General features: G+C 38.9%; 1 protein-coding gene across 1 annotated transcript in view; it reads left to right on the top strand.

The window, feature by feature from the left end:
- The window catches only part of CNTNAP5 (contactin associated protein family member 5), an 877,159-nt gene that overhangs the window by 713,071 nt on the left and 142,063 nt on the right, over positions 1-22,025 (top strand). Inside the window, exon 14 of the mRNA XM_061199178.1 lies at positions 6,384-6,540. Coding sequence (XP_061055161.1) covers positions 6,384-6,540 — 157 coding nt within the window. The remainder of the gene's footprint in view (positions 1-6,383; positions 6,541-22,025) is intronic.

Here is a 22,025-nt window from a genome sequence, read left to right as displayed (position 1 = left end):
TATATATTCTTCAGATTCTTTTCCCTTATAGGTTATTACAAAATGTTGAGTATAGTTCCCTGTGCTATACAGCAGGTCCTTGTTTTTTGTTTTATACAGAGGAGTGTATATATGTTAATCCCAAACTCCTAATTTATCCCTCCACCCCACCCCCCCTTTGGTAACCAGTGTGGAGGTTCCTTAAAATACTAAAAATAGAATTACCATATGGTCCAGCAATCCCACTCCTGTGCATATATCTGGAGAAAACTATAATTCAAAAAGATACATGCACCCCAATGTTCATTGCAGGGCTGTTCACAATAGCCAAGACATGGAAACAACCTAAATGTCCACGGACAGATGAATGCATAAAGAAGATGTGGTACATATATACAGTGGAATACTATTCAGTCATAAAAAAGAATGAAATATGCCATTTGTAGCAGCAAGGATGGACCTAGAGACTGTCATACTAAGTGAAGTAAGTCAGACAGAGAAAGACAAATATCATATGATATCGCTTATATGTGGAATCTTAAAAATGATGCAAATGAACTTATTTACAAAACAGAAATAGACCCACAGACATAGAATACTGGAGGATTTTAATCAGAGAGATAAATCATCTGATATAGACTTTAAAAGTCCCTGTTTCCTTCTGTAAGGATACCTTTCAGGGGATAGAACAACAGTGGGGGCAGGGATTTCACTGTTGAGTCTGTTGTAATCACCTACAAGAGATCACTGTGCTTTGGCGTGGGTCTGTCATTGACTAGCCGAGTGACCTTGGGCAAGTAATGTATCCTCATCTGTAAAATGAGATAAAAGTATTTACCTCATAGTGTTGTTGTGGAGATTGATCAAACTAGGGCATAAAAAGTGCATATAACTTCCTGGAATATTTTAAATGCTCAATAAATGCTGGATTTTTTAAAAATTAGGATTACTTGTAAAAACAGACACATGAGCCTTAATACACAGATTGATTGCAATTCTCTATTTCTCTGATTGTGTGTAGACTTTAGGTATTTCTCTGATTGTGTGTAGACATTAGGTATTTTACTTTTCTAGATTTGTTTCCCATTCATTAATTGTTTACTATATTAATCAGTATAGGTTAACTATACTATAGCTATACTATGGTAATAAATAAGCCCCACTCCGAGTCCATGGGTCTTAACACAATGAAAGTTTCTTTCTTCTCACATTAGTTTGATGGGGTTATAGGAATCCCCTTCCATTCTTGTCACCCCACATCTGGAAACTACTGCTTTCAAGTCTGTCCTCTCAGAGAAATTGTGGAATAAACTAAAGGTCTTATTCCCATACTACAGTGTTCATTTAGTATTATCAGTTCCCACAAATTTGTAATAATTGTCATTTTCTGTAGCTGGTCATTTTTCCCTGCAAGGCTTACATTATCTCTATATGTTTTGGGCACATTAAAAAGTCAGAAAGTCTGTGAGTCTTTGGGAAGGTGGGTGTTGAGGACATGGGGGCTTCAGGGACCCAGAGCCTTGAGTCCAGATTTGCCTTCAGCGACTGTGTGACTTTGAACAAGTCATTTAACCTTGCTAGGATTCTTCATTGCAGCTCTTCCAATAAAATATACTATCAAAATGCAAAGCATTATTATATTATCCTACAAAAAATTAAAACAATGCAAATAGAATCATTTAAGTTAATCATTTTGTCTACCTCTTTGCCTAATCATGAAGGATCCCTGTGGTACATTCTAGCAAGGTTTGTTCAGTACAGGTTGAAATGACCTCATCAAAGTGATTTTTATCATTTGTTTTGAGAGACGGTATCGTTAATCTTTTATGCAACCCCCTCCTTTTTGGGCTCACTTCAGTTAAATAGGCAGGGAGAAGAGAATGTTGAACAACATTATAAAAATGTTAATTCCTAATGTCACTGACTAGCTCTTAATCATGCTATTAGACATATGTTCTGATTTAATGATCCTAATCAACATGCAGTCAGACCAAGATTGACTTTGATGAATGTCTAACATTATTTTGTGATATGGAAGAGGTTGTTTTTCTTGTTGTCTAAACCTTTCCTTAGAAATTACATTCTATTTAGAAAGAAAGAGAATGTAAAATACTTTCTTTGGTTTCCAGAATCTTCTTTCCTAAACCAGCATCTTGATGATTTGTGTTTTGATCATACAATGAAACATTTGGGTGCAGTCATCTGTAATTATTTGTCCTTACAACTTTGGTGGCTCCTTCCTCTTATTTTTAAGCTCAAAATACTTAACTACAGTCAATGAGATAAGATATCTTTAGAAAGTGCAGAAATCTCATTATTTCAAACCGTTGCTTCCTAGCGATGCTGTAGTGAAAATCAGATACCCTTTCCTTGTGCCTCTTACTCGCACCCTTTTCCCTGGTGGCACCATTTGCTGGAGTCCGTCTCAACACAAAGCCTCCAGTCAAATGTCACCATTTCCATGAAATTAAAATGATTTCCATAAACCATTTCTCAGGAATCTTGGACAAAATTCATAGTTTCTTCTTCTGGACTTTCCTAGCATTTTATTAACTTCTATATTTTGACCCTAATCTCATTCTGACTTACATTTCTTTTAGCTGTGTATATGTCCTTCTTCCTTAAATGTTATGAACTCCCTTGGGGCAGTGATAGTCTATTAAAATTTATATAACTAGGATATCTCCCCGTGACCTTCACACACATAGAATTAAGCAATAATTGAATGGAATGATTATATATATGTATATATATAATATAATATACACTGATAATTATATCATTTCATTTAATCACATTGTTTTATAAATCATACATATACATATATGTATGCATGTATAGGTTTTATAAATCCTATATATACATATGTGTGTATGTGTGTATGTATGTGTGTGTGTGTACATATATATATATATGGCTTTGAATCTTGCATCACCTATAGGTAGAGGCTGTGACAGGTGACAGTCAATGATCAGCCATGGGAATAGTTTCTCCAAAGTACTATGCAGAATTTCTAAAGGAATACATGGGTGGGCGCACTGAGCCAAGAAGAGCTAAGCCAGTACCATGAGCACTGGGGAAACTGCTCTGTAAATTTCAGGAAGATCCAAGCACCGGGTTACCCTGCCAATAATTGGGACTTGAGTTGGGACGGACTCAGAGTGAACCCAGATTGGGTTCAAGTAAAGGGATATGTGGGAGTAATGAAGGGTCTTCCTAAGGGACTGCTAAAATGTCTGCTCTAACTGCTTACATTTATGGGCCAAAAGATAGATAATTAGTTGGGCCAAACAGAATTGACATTTCTCTTTATTTTCCTCATTCACCGATATGTCTCTTTATTTATGTTTCCAACCAAACTGCAGTTGAAAGCAGGACTGTCCGTGATCATTGTGTTTTACTTCCTTAGAATTCCTACAGAATTTATGTATGTGGTTGATATGTGATTTATGTTTTATCAGTGATTGCCACAATAATGCTATACTTCCGGTTGCCAAAGCTCAGTGGCATACAATGTTCAGGACTTATTCTCATGCTCACAGGTCTGAGCGTCAGGCAGGATGGCTGTGCTCCGTGTGCCACATCCTGAGGTCCACTAGGAGAGGCTGTGACCATCTGGATTGTGTTCTCCCGTGGTGTCAGAGATGCTCCCCAGGAGCAGTGGAAACATGCATGCCTCTTAAGGTCTAGACTGAGCTGACATGCCATCGTTTCAGTCCGTGTTCCAGCGGGGAAAGCAAGTAGCAAGACAAAGACATCATTGGGGCAGGGATATTTACTACTCCCATGAGCCCAGTGTAACACATGCAGTAAATCCAATTTCTCCAGTGGCCAAAATTTGGAGAAAGGGTGCCGATTCTCTTCCTGACTACATCATTAGAGTCATGAATGAAAGCAAATCAGTCACCCTTTTTGATCCTCAGTTTCTTCATTTGTTATGTTCCAGCTCATACTCCGCGGGGGAATAAACACAAACCTGGGACATCTAAGAGGAAAATTCTGCTGTAACCCTCCTGCTCTCAAATATATGTGTGTGTTTCTTCTTTATTCTCTATATTTCCTTTTCGTTCTTCTTGCTCATGGATATTCAATTAGTCAAAACAGTTTTCAACTTTTATACTAATTGTCAGACATGAGGATGGGACCCCAAGCCTCAGTGATACAAGGCACTGGAAGATGCAAAAAAAACCCAAAGTCTTGAGTGGCTAGTGGCACTTCTAAGGGATTGAAGGCACCAAATAAGAATTGGTAAAACTACTAGAAGGCAACATTTGCACCAGAGTGTACACAAATTGGTCGTTCAGAATTGAGCCCATTGATAATAATGCTATTAATAAGATCACAACGTTGATTTAGCTTATAAACAAAAGTAATCCATGATGACATTGAATTTCATCATGTGATCAGGGAGGGAGGGAGGGAGAAGTCGAGAGATTTCTTCCCATATCTTGTGCCCAAAGCCAACATTAGCAAACATCTGAACACACAGTGTTTTACCCTTGTGTTACCTGGACTCACACGCTGGGACGACCCACCTAAGCTTACCTCAGTCCTGAAAGTGCTTTTTGTTCTAAGTAAACCCACCAGACCTCGAGGCCACTTGAGTGTGGCTTATCTGAACTAGTGGTTAGAAAGAAAGCAACTCATTTGAACTAGTGTCCAATGATTTATAGCTGTTTGGAAATAGGTTAAATGGATTTGTACCATTTAGAATTATTCTTTAAAAAGAAGATACAAGTTAACAGACATCTCTAACTGGGATTCTAACTTAAAAGCTAGTAAAGGGACTTGAAACATTTTAGACAGTGTGAAGAGCAGTATTTTGGGGTGAGTATAGTCCTTCAGGCTGTCTGTCCCCTGACTCAGCACCCCTAAGATACTTTTGCGTTTCTTAGTATTTGTTTTATCTTCTTCTCATTACTTACAGGTTCTTGGAAAACCCAGATTGTCACTGTCTTCCTACTTGCCTCAGTGACTTCCATAAGGACATTAGTAATGAATGCAATTCAGAGAAAGTTGTTGCTATTTGTATACATGAATAATTTGTAACTTATATGTTTGTACATCAGGAGTTGTATATGAAATCAAATCTTGACTAGGCAGAATTCCAACCTAGTGCCATCCTCAGACAAAAGTTACTATTCTACTTTAAAATGATAAATCATGAAAAATGGCTCTCAATAACTATTTCTTTCATTTTAAAAAAATAAACACATATTAAATGCCTGTTGTATGCCAAACAGAAACAGACCAGTGGTTTCCAAAGAGGACCTAGGCCTAACCCAATTCAGCCTAAGGGTGTATAACACCTCTATCTCTGCCTACATCTGTTGTTTTGGATATATTATCATCTTCTGGATAATAATTTTTATCTACTTAAATATTCCCAATTATACAAGATAACTTCAACAGATTTTACTAAACTAAACTTTGCAAAGAAAAAAAATTGAAAATTGACAAGGACAAGACTCAAAAATAGTTTTCTGTTAACTACATAAACCAGAAATTAGAGGTGGCATCCTAGCTTTGTATGGGTTAAATATGACATACAGAGGGATTTCATTGGCCTATGCAGTATTGACCTTCATAATATTTCTTTTGTCCAAATCTTTGAACTTCAAATATTGTGACTTCTCTTTAAAAAATTCAAAAGATATGGTAACCCTGGTGTTAATCTTTGTCATGACAGAAATCAGTGTGGGGTAAGACAGGGCCACCCTCTCCTCTGAGCCAACACTCTCCCCCTCACCTTCGTGTCCACCCCTCCCCACAGTCTACCAGAAACTGAGGACTAAGGTCGGGCTAGTATTGGCCCTCATGCTACTATTTATCCTTTTGTAGTTTTAAAAGGAAATTAATTTTTGTATCTATATATTCAATATTTTTGGTCTAAGATCTAGCCCAGTTTACTCAATTGTGATGCCTGCCTGATTTGGTTAGCATTTGAGCTTGTGACCCTGAGTCTAAACATTGTGATTAATCAATATTCTATTATAGAAACGCTTTTCATGAAAGTGTTGTTTATATGAGCACATGTATATAGATATCTCTCTATGTGTGTATATATAGAGAGAGAGAGAAAGAAAAGGAAGGAAGGAAGGGAGGGAGGAAGGAAGGAAGAAAGAGAAAGAAAGAAGGAAAAAGAAAGGAAGGAAGGAAGAAAGAAAGAAAAAAGGAAAGAAAGAAAGGAGAGAGAACAGAAGGGAAAAGAGGAAGGAAAGAAGGGAGGGAGGGAGGGATATATATACATTGTACGTATGTATGCACATATGTATATATATATGTGCATACATACGTACAATGTATACATATCCTTCGAGACATTTTCATCTCAGCTTTTGTGACATCCTCTGTGCTATTTCAGGCTTGCTCCACTCTGACTTGTGAAGCATCTTGTCTTTCAGATGGAACCCCATTGACCTGGTGGATCGGACGGTCCAATGAAAGACACCCCTACTGGGGAGGCGCCCCTCCCGGAGTTCAGCAGTGTGACTGTGGCCTAGACGAGAGCTGCCTGGACATTCGACACTTTTGCAATTGTGACGCTGACAAGGACGAATGGTAATGGGTGTCCTGATCCCTCTGCACTCGTGGAGGAAGCCCACGAAGGGATGCATAAAATGTCCCCTAAGATAAAAGAGCATGGATGAGAGATTCAGTATGAACTAGGGCTCCTGAATAACGGTGATTGCTTTAACTTTGGAAATTTCTAGTCCTCGTACTTTCAGGGCTATTGCTGAAGTTTGTAACATAAAGCATGTTGCCACACCATCACCCCTTTATATTCTGAACATTCCATTTTCAACAGGAGAATGAAATGTAATATTAACTTTGCGATTTAGTCAGCATTTCTGTAATGTGTAGAATATAGGCTTTGGGAGAAGGTGTGGGAGACAGGGATGTGTAATTATACAGACTGTTTCTTTATTCTCCCATTGTCTCACTGATGATCCAGTCACTGGCCTGCCCTATTATTGCCACTAAAAATAGAGAAAAGAAAATTTATATTTATTAAACACCCATTTAATCCTCATAACAAGCTATTAATTCTTTTTTGTATTTTTTATTGAAGCATAGTTGATTTACAATATGTTAGTTTCAGGTGTACAGCACAGTGATATATATGTGTGTGTGTGTATATATATATATATATATATATATATATAATTTTTTCAGTTTCTTTTCCCTTATAGATTATTACAAGATATTGAGCATGTATCTTGTAATAATCTATAAGCATATATCTTGTAATGATCATATATTCCCTGTGTTATACAGTAGGTCCTTTTTTATGATTTTTAAAAAATTTTGTATTGGAGTATACTTGTTTACAATGTTGTGTTACTTTCAGGTGTACAGCAAAGTGATGCAGTCATACATATACATATATCTATTGTTTTTCAGGTTCTTTTCCCATTTAGGTTATTATAAAATATTGAGTAGAGTTCCCTGTGCTATACAATAGGTCCTAGTTGATTGTCTGTTTTATATATAGTAGTGTGCATATGTTAATCCCAACCTCCTAATTTATCCCTCCCCTCCCCTTTCTCCTTTGGTAAACATAAATTTGACAGAGAAAACAAACCTATTAATCTTTCATAATTTTCTCACTTTTGCATCTTAAGGTAGAGGAATGTAGATTACAGAGAGGTTAAATACTTTTCTCAAGGTCACACAGGTCTATTAAGAGGCAGATCCAGAATTTGAATTCAGGTATAGCTGAGGCCAGACTCTCTCTTCCTCCCCCACAGCAAGTTACTTTTGTAGATAAAGTTTAGTTTTAGTTCTCATGGCCATCACATGTAGTTTTCCTTTGCCCTCCAGGTCAACTGCTTTTTTTTTTTTTTACTGTATTGATTATGAAAATATGCATAGAACATTTCCAAACCCCCTTTGGTTTTGACTGAATTTAAGACATTCTTTGGTTTTGGCTTTGTAATTGTACTTGCTTCATCAAATGCTGCTCAAGTATAGTTAAGAGTTCCTATGTCAACCTGCTCTCAACCTAGTGGAAATGGCTTTTAAGTACTTTCCCTTCACTGTTTAAATTGATAACAGCAGGAATGTTTCAAATAAAATTTTAGGTCCACTTGAAACCTCAGTTCAGTGAGGAAAAGACCAAGAACATGGCTGCATCAGGTTACATTAGATGGACCACAGCTTCAGAATGTTGTAGGGCTGCTTGGGCCCCAAGCCATGTGACCTGAGTCTGATCTCAGAGAGACAGCAGTGAGCAGTCTTGAAGCAGGATCTTAGTTCCCTGCCTAGGAATCGAACCTGAGTAGCCTGGATGAAAGCTAGGAATCCTAGCCACCAGTCCAGCAGGGGCTAGAGACTAGGAGCAACATTGCCCTGGCTCTTGCCCTCATTTGAAAGCAAGACTGTTTCAAGGAGGCAAAAACTGAAGAAACAGGTACAAAGTTTATTCTTAGAAACACAGCACAACATGTGGGAGAGCACACAGGGAAGCAGTTTATTTAGACAGAAACAAAACAGGAATACACACCCAGGGAGAAAGGGTGTGGGCATTCTCCCTAATGAGGAAGACCACAGTAACAACGTGGTTAAGTCATTTATGTAGAGGCAGTTCTTCCGGGTCTTTGTTCTCCTCTGGCCAATTATTTTGCTTCTTTTCCCACATCCGACCTGTCTTAGGGCCCTTCCCAATATGCGTGCACATCTTTTTGCCAAGATGGATTCCAGCGTGGAGGCCTTTGGGAGCTTTGACAACACTTACTATGGGATGGCGCCCCCTCCCTTTTTGACCCCAGAGGAGCCTTCCTGCACATGTGCCGTCGGGGAGGTCTCCTTGACCTCAGGAGTGATAGATGTGGTCCTCCTATCTCTTTACTCAAGGAGAGCTCAGCTCCTGCCATTACCTTTGTCCTTGGAGTGTTAGGGAAAACAGAGCTGCAGTTTACTCTGTTTGACAAGCTCCCCAGCTGCTCAGCCCAGGGGCCCAGCTATCTTCTACCTCAGGTCCTTTCTCCTAACATCGTGATCTTCACAGGGGTCAAATCAGATGCAGTTGACTGGACTTCTCCATTCTGTGGGCTCCCACTCTACCCTGCAGAGCCCTCTATCACATCTTGGAGGCCTACAAACCAAAAATAACTCTTGTTCTGTTTGGAGACTGTGTCTTTTTTAACATTATAACCCTGAAGACCTACTCTTTGTAGAGTAGAAGATGATGGTAGTTAGCTGAATAGATGAATGTAGAAGACCTTTGAGGAGGAGGAAGGATCCCAAAATGGCATGTACAAGCTTGAGAGATGTGTGGAAAGGCTAAATGGTTGTGTGGCCAGGAAAACATAGTCAAAATCCTCTGCAACCAGCAGCTTAGATTTGCTCAGTTTATTTTGATTTTTTAATTTCCCTTCACTATGCTGACATTAGAAATGCATAGATTCATAGACTCACATGGAAACATGTTCATTTTATTCTGTATAATCAGAGAAGTTGGTAAGGGGGGTAGAATATGAAGAGTTATTGAGAAGGGGAAGTATTTCTCCTAAGTGCCTTCAATTCTCACTCACTTTTTGGCTGAATTCTTGATCTTTGCTCACTGTTTCCTTTCCTTTGATGAAACTCTTTCCATACCGAATGCTGCCTCAGTGCCTTCCCTTCCTAGAGTACAAATGACCATGCCTGGGCTTAATTTAAGGAACACTGAGGAACAGTGCTGGAGAATCACATCACATCACTTAAAAGTGGAAAATTAGACCATCATATTGAAATGCTGCTACTCTCTCTTCTCCAAGACTTCCCACTGATCATCTCTTCTACTCTGATTCCAGCCTCTACCCCCTTTGACCTTCTTACTCGTTCAGTAACCTTTGAACCCCTCCTATTGACTTCATCATCGAGGTTGTGCTCAGAGAAACTTTTCCTCAACTCTGGTGCCGTCATACCTCTTCCAACATGGGTTATTGCGTATTTCATAAGCCTTTCCTCTTCCTTTAGAGCCAGGGGAAAGGCCTCATCATGTGCCACTTTCCGTGGCCAGCAACCTTGATTAGGAAATCGACATTTTAATTTTAGATGTAGGTTTTGTTCAACAATCAACCTACGAAGGATCAAGAGAAATGATCTGAACTTCCCTTTGTAAAGATGCCCACTTTACCCATGGCTGTCCTAGAGTTATGTTGAATATCTCATATATATATATTATACAGGGTAGAGTATATAAAATACTAAGAACAGTTCAGTATATGATTGTTAAGTGACCATGTTTCCTAGGAGTTGCAATATAGTAAACTGCTATCTACTAAATACTATACAAGCCTAAAATCAGTTTTCTGATTCACTTTACCAATCCATGTGAGATCAGGAATTTCCTTCTATCATTCTCATGAGGGAGCAGATTCTGATTTAACTCTTCTAGATTTCACTGTTTTAGGACAAGTCATAACCTGTCATAAACGATTCTGGAAAATAATTTATTATAGAGGCAACTGTACGTACTATTCCAGCTGACATTTACTCATATATCACATGTCTAATGAGTGCCTACTCTGTGCAGTCAGGCAGTCTGCTCTGCAGAGAAAGTCAAGGGCATTACAATCCCTGCCCTTGAGGAACTCGCAGGACAGTGGAAAAGAAAAGGCAAGTTATTTAGCAGTAAATGTAACAGCGTGATGACTTCGGTTATAGACAGAAGCACACATGTGTCAACCTGGGGTGCCCATGGGCTGGGATAGTTCGATTTCAAGGAAAAGTGTAGTTAAGTTCTGAAGGATCAGAAGAAGTGAGCTAAAGTTAGTGTAATACAGGTAGGTGCTGCCATGTATTCAGACACGGAAATGTGAAATAATATAAAAATCACTACTTCCCCAAAATATAAGTATCTTGGTGTAGTTTTTGCACAGTTTTCATGTGGGGAACTTACAGGAGATGTAGACAGGGAAGAAGGTCAAATCCAGATCACGAAGCTTCTTGTATGTGAAATAACAATGAGAGAGCTTTGCTTTGTCAGTAACAGGGGTTGTGGACATAGAACATACATTCAGAGTGAAACACAGCAGAGCCTTGTGGAAATGCATTCATTATTTAAATATTCAACTCTATTATTTACTACAGAAAGGTAAAGCACAAAAGCTGGCACTACTATGAAATGGTCATATTCTTTAACATTCTTCCAACCTGATTCTTAGATAACATGTGGTCCAGCTGGCTTTCCATACATTTCAAACTTTTGTTTCAGACAAGCATGCCCCTTTTGGTGTCCGGGAGCTTCTAAGAAAGCTCAAACATATTTACCTTATAAACTTCCCTTAAGTTTCTGCTCTTGGTAAAGTTCGTCAGAATACTGATGTGGGCTGGTATAGCATTTAGTAGATAGCAGTTTGATATATGACGACTCCTAGATAATATTGTCTCTTAAAAATGTTAAGTATCAGAGAAAGACAAATATCATATGATGTTGCTTATATGTGGCATCTAAAAAAGTGATACAAATGAACTTATTTATAAAGCAGAAACAGATTCACAGACATAAATAACAAACTCATGGCTACCAAAGGAGAAAGGTGGTGGGGAGGGATAAATTGGGAGTCTGGGATTAACATATACACACTACTATACATAAAATAGATAATCAACAAGGACTTACTGTATAGTACAGGGAACTCTACTCAATACTCTGTAATAACCTATAATGGAAAAGAATCTAAAGAAGAATATATATATACTCATATATATATCTGAATCACTTTGCTTTACAACTAAAACTAACACAACATTGTAAATCAACTATACTCCAATAAATTTTTAAAGTTAAATATCATGAAAAAAAGTAAAATTAAATTACAAAATGAAAAAAATGGGAAAAAAAAGTTAAGTACCGTATGCTGAAGTGTTCTTAGTATTGTATATACTATATCTCATATCATTATCCCAACAACCCCTGAGGTTGGTTTTATTAACTCCTTTCCCCAGAAAAGGAACCTGAGGCTCTGAGATGCTAAGTGGCTTGGATAAGGTCACATGACTAAGGGGGTAGAATTGGAATTCCAGCTGAATCCAAGGATGCCCTGCTGACTACATCCAACGAGCTGCTAAGTTGGCATTTTGGGTTACGGCAGCTGGTGAGGATGCCAAAGAGACCCCTCCCAGGGCATCTCAGATCATATCACTGCACTGTGCATGTTGCTTTCTGCTAAGTCAGGTTGCTCTGAGAGCCTCAGCTATCTTCCAAGACTCTGATAATTGGTAATATTTTATTCTGTTTTAATTAACCTCTGTAACTGAATCACCTGCTGTCATATATTTCAGTGAAGCCCAAGTAAATGGGGAAAATGAGTATGTTGTGGGTAATGAGTGAAAGTAAGGCAGCTCAGAAGTGGAGGTGAGTGGGAGAAGGAAAAAGAAGTCATTCAAGGAACACCCAAGGCACAATTCCTTCTTAGAATACTAAAGAGAAGCCTCAGGGAGATGTGGATCAGGTGTACTATGGAGCTGACTTCTCCTGGGGTTTCCATCCCAGCTAAAGAACTAAACAGGAAGAAAAAAAAAAAAAAGAAATGAGAAAACTTGTCATGAATAACAATCTCACAGTAAATGATTGTTTGCAAAGGAACTTCTCTTCAACATAATGATTCAGCCTATAGACATCCCCCCAGTCAAGTGTTCTCTGATTTAACCACGTCAGATGGATGGGCTGCTGAGAGCAAGAAAGAAAACTGGCGACAGCTCCAACCCTGGGGATCACACAGGAGAGGGTTGGGCTGTGTGAGGGGTGGAAAAAGTCATCTGGGTAGAGGGGTACAAAATGGGACACAAAGGATGGTTGTAGAGGGATAAAAAGGATGGTTGGGTGGTGGGAAGGAGAATGCAGAGAGATGGTCCAAAGTGTGCTTCTTCGTGATGGCCCATGGCGCGGATGAAAAGTTTTCTCATCCAGACAACCAGGTAGAGCTAAGGTGAAGCTCTCTTTTCTAACAGCAGGACATTCTTTTATTTATTCATAAGCAAGTACAGACATTTTTATGTGAGTTTTAGTAACTCTGTTCTTTGCCTCTTGCCCTTACTTCACCCTTGTATAAAGCGACATGGCACAGAACAGTAGGAGAAAATGGTATAAAGTTTAAATTCTGGTTATCTGATCATCCAAAAAAGGAAACTTATTGTTCTTTTTCTTTTAAGCAAGATATTTAAGGGATTTTTTTTTTTTTTCTCAGCATGTGGAATCCTGGAGCTTCAAACTACCCTTTAGCCCTAGAATCTACTTCTCTGCCACAGATAAATTGTTTAATAAATGGTGCTAAGCCATGAGTGAAAGATGGGTGAATGACTCCTGTTAAATACATTTTTACCTCTCTGTCTTTTGGTACATTGGACCATGGTGATTCTAGAATTAACTGATATTTGCTGCATTGTTGGCTGTTACCCACCTTTTATTATCTCACCAGAAATATTTACTCAAAATTTAACCTCAACTTTTTGCTGCAGGTTGATTTTCTCCCGGCTATCAAAGTGTAGTTAGAAGTGATCACGCTGCTCCCAAAGTTATCTTTTTAAACATTTGTCTTGAGCTGTTCTGTTTGTAAAGACGTGTCTAATCCAGCCCCAGGACCTTGACCTTCACAAGGGCCCTTCACTCCTTTCCCTGGAGACTTAATGAGACAATTGCCTTTAGGAAGAAGATGCTGGTTACATCCAAGAGTTTAGCTGTTTCCTCACGTAGGATATTCTTTGCTCTCTCAGGCCTCCTTTGATTTCCCCAAAATCTCCACTTCTGGGATCTCCACACTCAGTGCAGTGTGGATGCTTCGGACTCGGTGGTGTCCTAAATGGGGCGGGAATTCTGAATCCTGAAAGAAAAGAAAGGCTCTATCTCTTATTGAAAAAAATAATATTGTACAATCTCAACTGGTGGCAATTTTTTATTCATGAATGTATTTATGAGCTATTCCAGGTAGAGATTAGGAAGGGTTTATCTGGGTTTTTACTCACTCAGTCCCCGAATTCCACACGCATCTAGCAATGTAGTCAGAGCCAGAGCCTTGGGTTGGAAAGAGTATGCTTGGCAATAGTAGGTTCTTCATACATTAACTTCTGAGTGAATGAATGAATGATTTTTTTTCCTTTCTCCCCATACTCTCTTCCTAGAAAACTATGCCCTCCCCTTGCTAGCTATGTTCTGCTGTTTTATTCCTTAAATTGTCACTTAAAGCATATATCCTGGGGCAACTTGATACTGATGTGTTTACACTAACAATCCCATGACTGCGTTTCGGATTGTTTTTATTTTATTTTTATTTATTTTTTTATTTATTTGTTTGTTTATTTATTTATTTATTTTGGCTGTGTTGGGTCTTTGTTGCTGCGCGCAGGCTTTCTCTAGTTGCAGCGATTGGGGGCTACTCTTCATTGCCATGCACGGGCTTCTCATTGCGGTGGCTTCTCTTGTTGCAGAGCATGGGGTCTAGGTGTGCGGGCTTCAGTAGTTGCAGCACGTGGGCTCAGTAGTTGTGGCTTGTGGGCTCTAGAGCGCAGGCTCAGTAGTTGTGGGCACGGGCTTCATTGCTCCGCGGCATGTGGGATCTTCCCGGAGCAGGGCTCGAACTCTTGTCCCCTGCGTTGGCAGGCAGATTCTTAACCATTGCACCACCAGGGAAGCCCCTCAGATTGTTTTTAGATAGAGTGTTTTGTGGTACATCAGATAGGACATGATAGAAGGCATCACACACTCAAGGAAAATAAAAAAAGGAACAAAACAAAAATGGGAAAGCACAACTTCTAACCAGGGGTTGATCATTTAAAACTAACATATCACATCATTATCTTACAGAATTCTAGATGGAGTAAAATAGTTAATATTTCACCAAGGGTAGCATTAAGGACTGTTTTTGTGCTTTTTGTTCAATGATGCCACCATCCTATCATCTATTTGGAAAATTTCTAATAAGCAATTTAAGACCTGTTGGTTCCAGAAGACAAAACATAGCTATGAAATACTCTTTTCTTATGATTATAGGAAACACAAATATAGACTGAGGCTTCAGTTGCCTCAGTTACCTGTCAAGCTGTACAACTTTGTTATCTCTAAGTTGTCTGTAAAGTCACATTACACATTTTGGGTAATTGCAAAATTGTGAGTATCAGAAATAGATAGAACTCAAAGTCAATATCAAGATTAAAAGTTTGCATTTCTTTAGTATATTTTATACAACATTTTGATTTGGGCAATTATTGTATACCAAAATATTACCACTTGACTTAAGAATGCAGTGAGACTTTGGCTTCTATTTTAATGTGCCTACGTGCCACTAAGTAGCATTACTCACCTAATAGTAGTTCTTACTCAGGACCAAATTAGAGGAGCTGCTTACCTTTTTGTCTGCTCTTTAAGTTCGCTTACAGCTCTCAGTTCTGATTCATCCAACTGAGGTTTCTATATTTAACAATGCACAGGGAGAATAATTTCTCCTGATTTTTAAAATTTAGGAGTTTTTTATTACAAAATAAATATGTCCTATTATTATTGTAAAAAATTCAAATATTGCAGAAATATTAAATAGAAAGGAAGCTCCTTCCTCACTATCACTTCGGACCCTCTTACTTCCACCCAACATGTAAAATTTTATACCTAGAGATAATAGTGGGGCATGTAGGGCACGTCTACATATAAATATCTTCCTATGCACATACCATATTTATTAATATGCAAGTTCATTCAGTTTTTACGAAATGTGAGGTTGTATTAAATGTGTTATCTGCAGCTTGTTTTTCTACATGAACTATGTCTTGAAGAGCTTTGACTTGGCATCATTAAATAAGCATAAACATGAATGCCTCCTGTCCATTTTAATGGCTGCAAAGTGTAGTTGTATCATAACTTACAGTTTATCAGACAATAATAAACATTTTATTTGTAAATGATGTTTTACTATTAGAAAAAAATATTGCAATGAACATTTTTGAGTCTTGACATACTTTATTTTCATTTTTAAAGTTATTATTTCTGTCGCATAGATTTCTGGCTTAGAATTGTTAAATCGTCCACTTTTCTATTTTGATGAATGTGGTCAAATTGTTGAAGGGACTTAGGACTTTACACAGACCACAAGGGAGTCAGTTCAGAACTGTCCTCCCTGAACCTGGGGTGAAGTGATAGTCTCTTTGAGTAAGTGGCTTCACCACAGAACTCACTGCAGGTCAAAACAGAGCCACACAGGGAGACGTTAGTTACAACCTCCTTTGGCTCAGAACTTGCTGGAACCCTTCAGCAGGTGTGGACAGCTCTGACAGGACCTGGTGATGTTGTATTCCCCTTCCGTTCTTTCTCTCAGTGTTTGTCATTTCTATCACGCCTGGTCCTGCTCTGAGATCCATGGCAACACTTTCAGCTATTTACAAATACATAAATTCTCTGCATTATTTTCAAAAAGTAGAGTCTTCGTCATTAAGAAGAAGGAGGAGAAGGAGGAGGAAAAGGAGGAGAAATAGTTTTATCTCCTTTGCAAATCTGCCTTCTAGATTTTTAGTGAAAATATCATGAAGTAACACATGTAATACACTCAGAACACACACAATTGTGGCTACTTATGCTGGCAGCACCCTCGTTTTCTGGATGTAAAATATAATTGACCTCTGTGTAATATCATGTTATGTACTGGGATGATCAAATCCTGTATTTGTCACTTAGTGACTATCATTTAGCCTCTCTGAGCTTCAGGCTCTTGTTTGATTTAAGAAAAGAAAAAGAAAACCAAAAAGAAAAAAGAATGCCTATATCTGGGGAGTGCTGGCTAAGTTGGCATTAATTTGCTCGTCTAGCAGATATGCCAGGTATTTAGTTCTCAAAAATGTGTTAGTCATCATTTTTATTATTATTTTCTTTATTTTTACAGTATCTTAAATGAACTATGAGGCAATATTGACTTACAGAAGTTAAACTAATTTCTACGAAAGCTATACATACATATATGCAATAAAATGTGTAAGATAACTAACTAGCATACCAAAGCAATCAAATATATCCTTCAGCCATCACACTCTAGGTGAGATAAGGAAAGAGCACTGAAGACCCTTCTCCCCAAAATGGGGCTGCCCTCTGAAAATTCACTGGTAAAACTCACCATGTCATGGTTGGGGTGGTCCTGCCTCCATGGAAATCAACCAGGAGACTGCTTGTTAAATGTGTCACCGAAGAGTTTGTGGACTCCCAGAATTCCTGTCAAGGTGACCTATGTGTAATCTCAGAGAATGCAAGGCTGGAAAATCATTGCAAATTAGTCAACTGAAACCTAATCAAAGTGTATCTCGTGTGGAGAAAGCCTGTACGAATGGAATGGGGAGAGTCAGCCCGAAACCCACAAGGACAACTCAAGCACTCAGGGCCAGGTTATTCCAGCCCTGCCTGGAGAAGATGTAGACGAATGTGGGAAACACAGCTTCCACTCACGAGAGAGCTGCTCTCTGCAGGAGCCAGACGAGGCCTGGAGAACAGGAGAGCACACTGGTTATGGCAAAAGTTTTGGTTCCAAGCCTAGCCTCTCCACTTGCCAACAGTGCCCCCTGAGAAGTTGTATCTCCTCTCTCAACCTCTGTTGCCTCTGCTGTACAAGGCAGGCGATGTTATAACGCCATCATAGGGCTGTTCTGAGGGTGAAACAAGATCAGGTGTAAAACTCTATTCGTGTGCTCACCTGGCCAGGGAAAAGCAAAAGGTGGCTCCCATCCTCAGGTCCTGAGATGTGAGATGCTCAGCTGAACCCCAGAGCCATCAGTAGGTTTAAGAATAGCAGCCCCATACCCAAGCAGGGCCTCTAACGTATGGATCTTTTTCTTTAGGACGAACTCCTCCAGTAAAAGGCAAGGGTGGCTTTAAATTGCATTCTATTTTCTACTCTAATATGTTAAATATTTTGGAATTTGGACCCTACCTGTAAGAGATAGAGACTTCTTTACAAGGTTTGAAGCAATAAAGTACATCTTGTGGTCCACATGTGTGAGTATGTTTCTGGAGGTGTGGACACGAGTGAGAGGGAGGGAGGGGGTGGAGCGAGGAAAAGTAGGGGGCACGTCAGGTAACTATCTCCCAGGCCCAGGCTGACTCTGGGCCTCAGAGTGAAACTGAGGCCAGGAGGATGAGGATAGGGCAGCTGAACAGAGACCTAAAGATGGGGAGTTTGGTGGAAGTTGTTGGTCAAGAATGAAGGAGGAAGTGAGGAAAAGAGGAGAAATGAAGATCCGCAGGTGTACGGCCTCAGCAGCTGAGAGCCTGGGACCAAAGCATTGACAGAACTGAGTAACAAGTAGGGTGGCCGATCCCTGGGGAAGTGACCAGTGGAGGGGGTTGGGGCCTATTAGTTAAGAGATGACGATTGACATCCACAGGAGATCTTTCACAGGCAGTTGAGTGAATATGTATTCCTCGGAAAATGCATGTGAGTGTGTGTGTGTGTGTGAGTGTGTGTGTGTAACAGGAAAGAAGGCAGCACTGTAAAATGCTGCAGCAACGTGGAGTAAGTTAGGGACTGGCATTTCCATTCTGTGGAAATGAGCGATTCTCTGAAGTTTCAGGGGACTGGGAAGGAGAAAAGGTCAATTTTGGTAGGTCTGGGGGGAGGGTGAGAGAGAAGAAAGAATGCAGACTTCCTGTGAAGAGCTTTTATGGCACTACTGAATGTTTCTTTCTTTCTTTACTATCCAGAACAGGTTAATCCAATGATGCCTACAAAAACCTTCATCCTTGCTAGTACTTTTTAAAATCAGTTTTATACTCATAAAATCCAGAGGGCCATTTACATTTCTTAACAGTAAAGTAGCATTGGGTAAACTTTGGCTGTATTCATATACCAAGACCAGATTTTGTTTTCTCACATCTACTTGAGAAGAGCCCTATGGCTTCAGGTTTTTTAAAGTATTTATGGAAGAAATGTAGTTTCTGAAAATGTTAAATATATGCCAACATCGTCTTGTTTTGCCCCTCATGTTTCTTATACTAGGGACTGAAATCAAGACTCCGATATGGCCTGGTCAGTGTGGGGCACAGCTAAAGCGATATTATCCTCTGGTGTGGACTTGTCTCTGTGACCACAGTCAATGTTTGCACTTGCTGTTTTGTCGGCCAAGTGACCCTTGAGCTCATTGTGAGCTTCTTGTCATCTAATCCCTTAGGTTCTTCTTTTTTTTTTAAGTCTCAATAAGGAAGACAAAAGGAAAATAATGCCTTAACCAAAGTTAAGATAGAATTACTGTCAAGCATCGATATGGCGTTTAGACTTGTAGAGCTGTCTATGGGCCTCATCCTGGCTATTCCTCTTTTGCAGCCACAGCAAATGGAGGGCTTCATGTCTCCCACTCAACAGAAAGGTATGCAGAGTTTCCTGAGAATAATTCATTCAGAGTCACACAAGGGCTTCCAAGGGACCTGAGGTCTTGAGTTCTTTGCATAATTTTCTAGGTTTATCTACCTTATGAATAATGTGTTATTTGTTACTTTTGGGTGACTGAAAGAGAGAAGAATATAAAAAGGAAAAAAATCTCTCTTAATCAGCTCAGTCACCCAAATGATGCTATAAAAAGAATTGCAATAGTTAACCAAAAACTGGCTGACAGAAAAAACAAAAAAAAGGCAGTATGTGAGTTTTCACTGCACTTTAATGATACACTAAAGAAATCAATAGCCCCTGTTCTGCTCTGCAAACCTGATTTTGGTAAAGTCCCTAGATTCAGATAGAAAAACTAAGAGGAGACCACATTGGCTAATTCTGTGCCGTACTTTTGCTGTTGAGAATATTTGAGTCTTTTCCCTAATGTGCATGTTTTATTATTAGGTCACATGTGTTTCTTGAGGACCATGTGTCTGTTATCTATTCTTTGTGCCCTTCAAGCTTCCATAAGCTGGGATCTTTGGCTGGCCAACAGTGGGGCTCCTTTTTCTTATTTTCCTTTTAAAAGTTCTTTGTATTTTACATTTTTTTTTCACACTTGACTGGGAATTTCAATAGCTATTTATTGAATCCTTACTATGTGATAGTCAACATGTTAATTTTTATATACATTATCTACTTTGATTTATACAACAACATCGAATTAGTATTATTATCCCCATTTAAGAGATTAGGAAACTGAGTCCCAGGCTGACCTCATGACATCATACAACCCGTGTGTTGAGCCACATGTTTTAAGCTAGGTCCGTCTGGCCTAATGACAATGCTTTCCCACTACAACACAATCATTTTTGTACTTATAAAGTACATAAGCACCCTGTGCTTTTAGGAAGAGTCTTGTATATTGTTCCAAAGGAAGACAAAGTCTGTAAAGTGCCCTTGAGAAGACGAGTTCATACAAAAGCCAAAGGAAAACAACTTCGTGTGTAGAACATCAACTCTACAGCTGCAGTTTGTATCATTTTTTATGCCACCCCCCAAATATTCTACCCATTAATACTTTGAAATGTTTGAATCAGCCTTGTCGCTCACACACTGAATTAAATCCAAACACTCTTCTCACTGTGATGCTAAGAGCATGAATGAACTTGCAAAGTCCCTTGATGCCCAGGTGGCCTCTAGGCTGAACACAGCCCTCACCTGTGTTTTATTGGTCAGTTTTAGTGCAGTGTTGATTCCCACCATACTTTTTTTTTTTTTTTAAGAATTTTAAATCCATTTCTAAGATTTGAAAAATTGAGAAGTTTTACGTTGATATTCCAGTCTGGCCCACTGGTCCTACATTCATGAAGAGCATAATTACCTGTTAGGAATGACTATCACCGTCTCCTGTAGACAGAATACTCCTTCCTCCCAGTCTTCCTCTTGTTCTTTCTCTCTCTCTCTTTCCCCCTGACACTGAAGCTGTGTGTCATGGCCCATTTATCACCTAACACAAAGCTGGCTTCATTCATTTTTATTACTTTCCTGGCCCCTGTAAGCATTTGAGTTTGTGTCTACCGCATTAAACAACTTTGGAGAGATTTTTAGATTTTATATAAAAACTATTTTTGGTAATATGCTCTGCATCATCAAACTAAATATGAAGTTCTTTTTCTCTGTTATTTGGAAGAGATTTTTATTCTTGGAGCGATTTTGTATATTCCAACACTTTGGCGCCAGGACATCAAATTGATACAGACAAGATGCCATAGTGTATGAGGGAGACAGTGGTTGGCACTGATGGACAGACTTCAGAATCTACCATTTTCACCTTGAAAATGAAAGAAAAATTGGGGAGAAATAAAATCCTATAGTAATGTAGAGTTTCTACAGGAGTTTGGTCTTTATTCCACTTTGGTTACTTGAAACTTGCTTTGCAATGTCTGCTTGAAGAAGTATTAGAACATGAAGATTCTAATTTTATTCTGTGTATATGTGACATTCATAGATGTGCTTTCAAATAGACATAAGAATCTTATTCCAGATCCTTTGATTGGCCTCTAAATACAGGTACTCAAATTATAGACAATGCATAGTGCATTTCTTTACATTTTGGGTGAATAGACCTGTCAGGGTATATGTACAGGTGAATATTTGATTTTTTTATAACCAAGATGAATTAGTGCATTTTTCTACAGATCTCAGGAGTTGTATGTCTAATCTTAACATTTAGTTTTCCACAATGTTCTGTGTAGTGTGGAGGCCTCCAAGACAGAATCATAGCTGGATGTATGAAAAGATAAATTGACTTGCCTGAGGCTGCAGTGATTCAGGGGCAAAAATAAGAACTCAAATGAGTGTTAACACTACTATTTTTCAGCATTTACCATAGATCAGGCACTGTGACTATATCATATCATTTAATTCTCTCTATAACTCTGTGATATAGACATTACCTCCATTTTTCAACTGAGGATACTGTGGAATCTCAGAAATAAAATAATTTGCCCAAGCTAATGCAGGTGGAAACTGGAGATCCGGGATTTCAGAACAAATCTGTGTGCTTCTAAATCTATGTCCTTAAAGCACTTCATCACACTACTTGGACCTTGCCATGCATCCTTAATTCATAATTTGACACATTATTTTCTTTGTCTCTAGACTCAGAGCTGTAAATAATATGCAAAGGATGATGAAATATAACGTTGATTTTGAGTGGTTTTT

The sequence above is a fragment of the Eubalaena glacialis genome, chromosome 1 (genome assembly GCF_028564815.1).
Source record: "Eubalaena glacialis isolate mEubGla1 chromosome 1, mEubGla1.1.hap2.+ XY, whole genome shotgun sequence".
In the NCBI taxonomy this organism is placed as follows: Eukaryota; Metazoa; Chordata; class Mammalia; order Artiodactyla; family Balaenidae; genus Eubalaena; species Eubalaena glacialis.
This window is presented reverse-complemented; position numbering and strand designations above follow the sequence as displayed.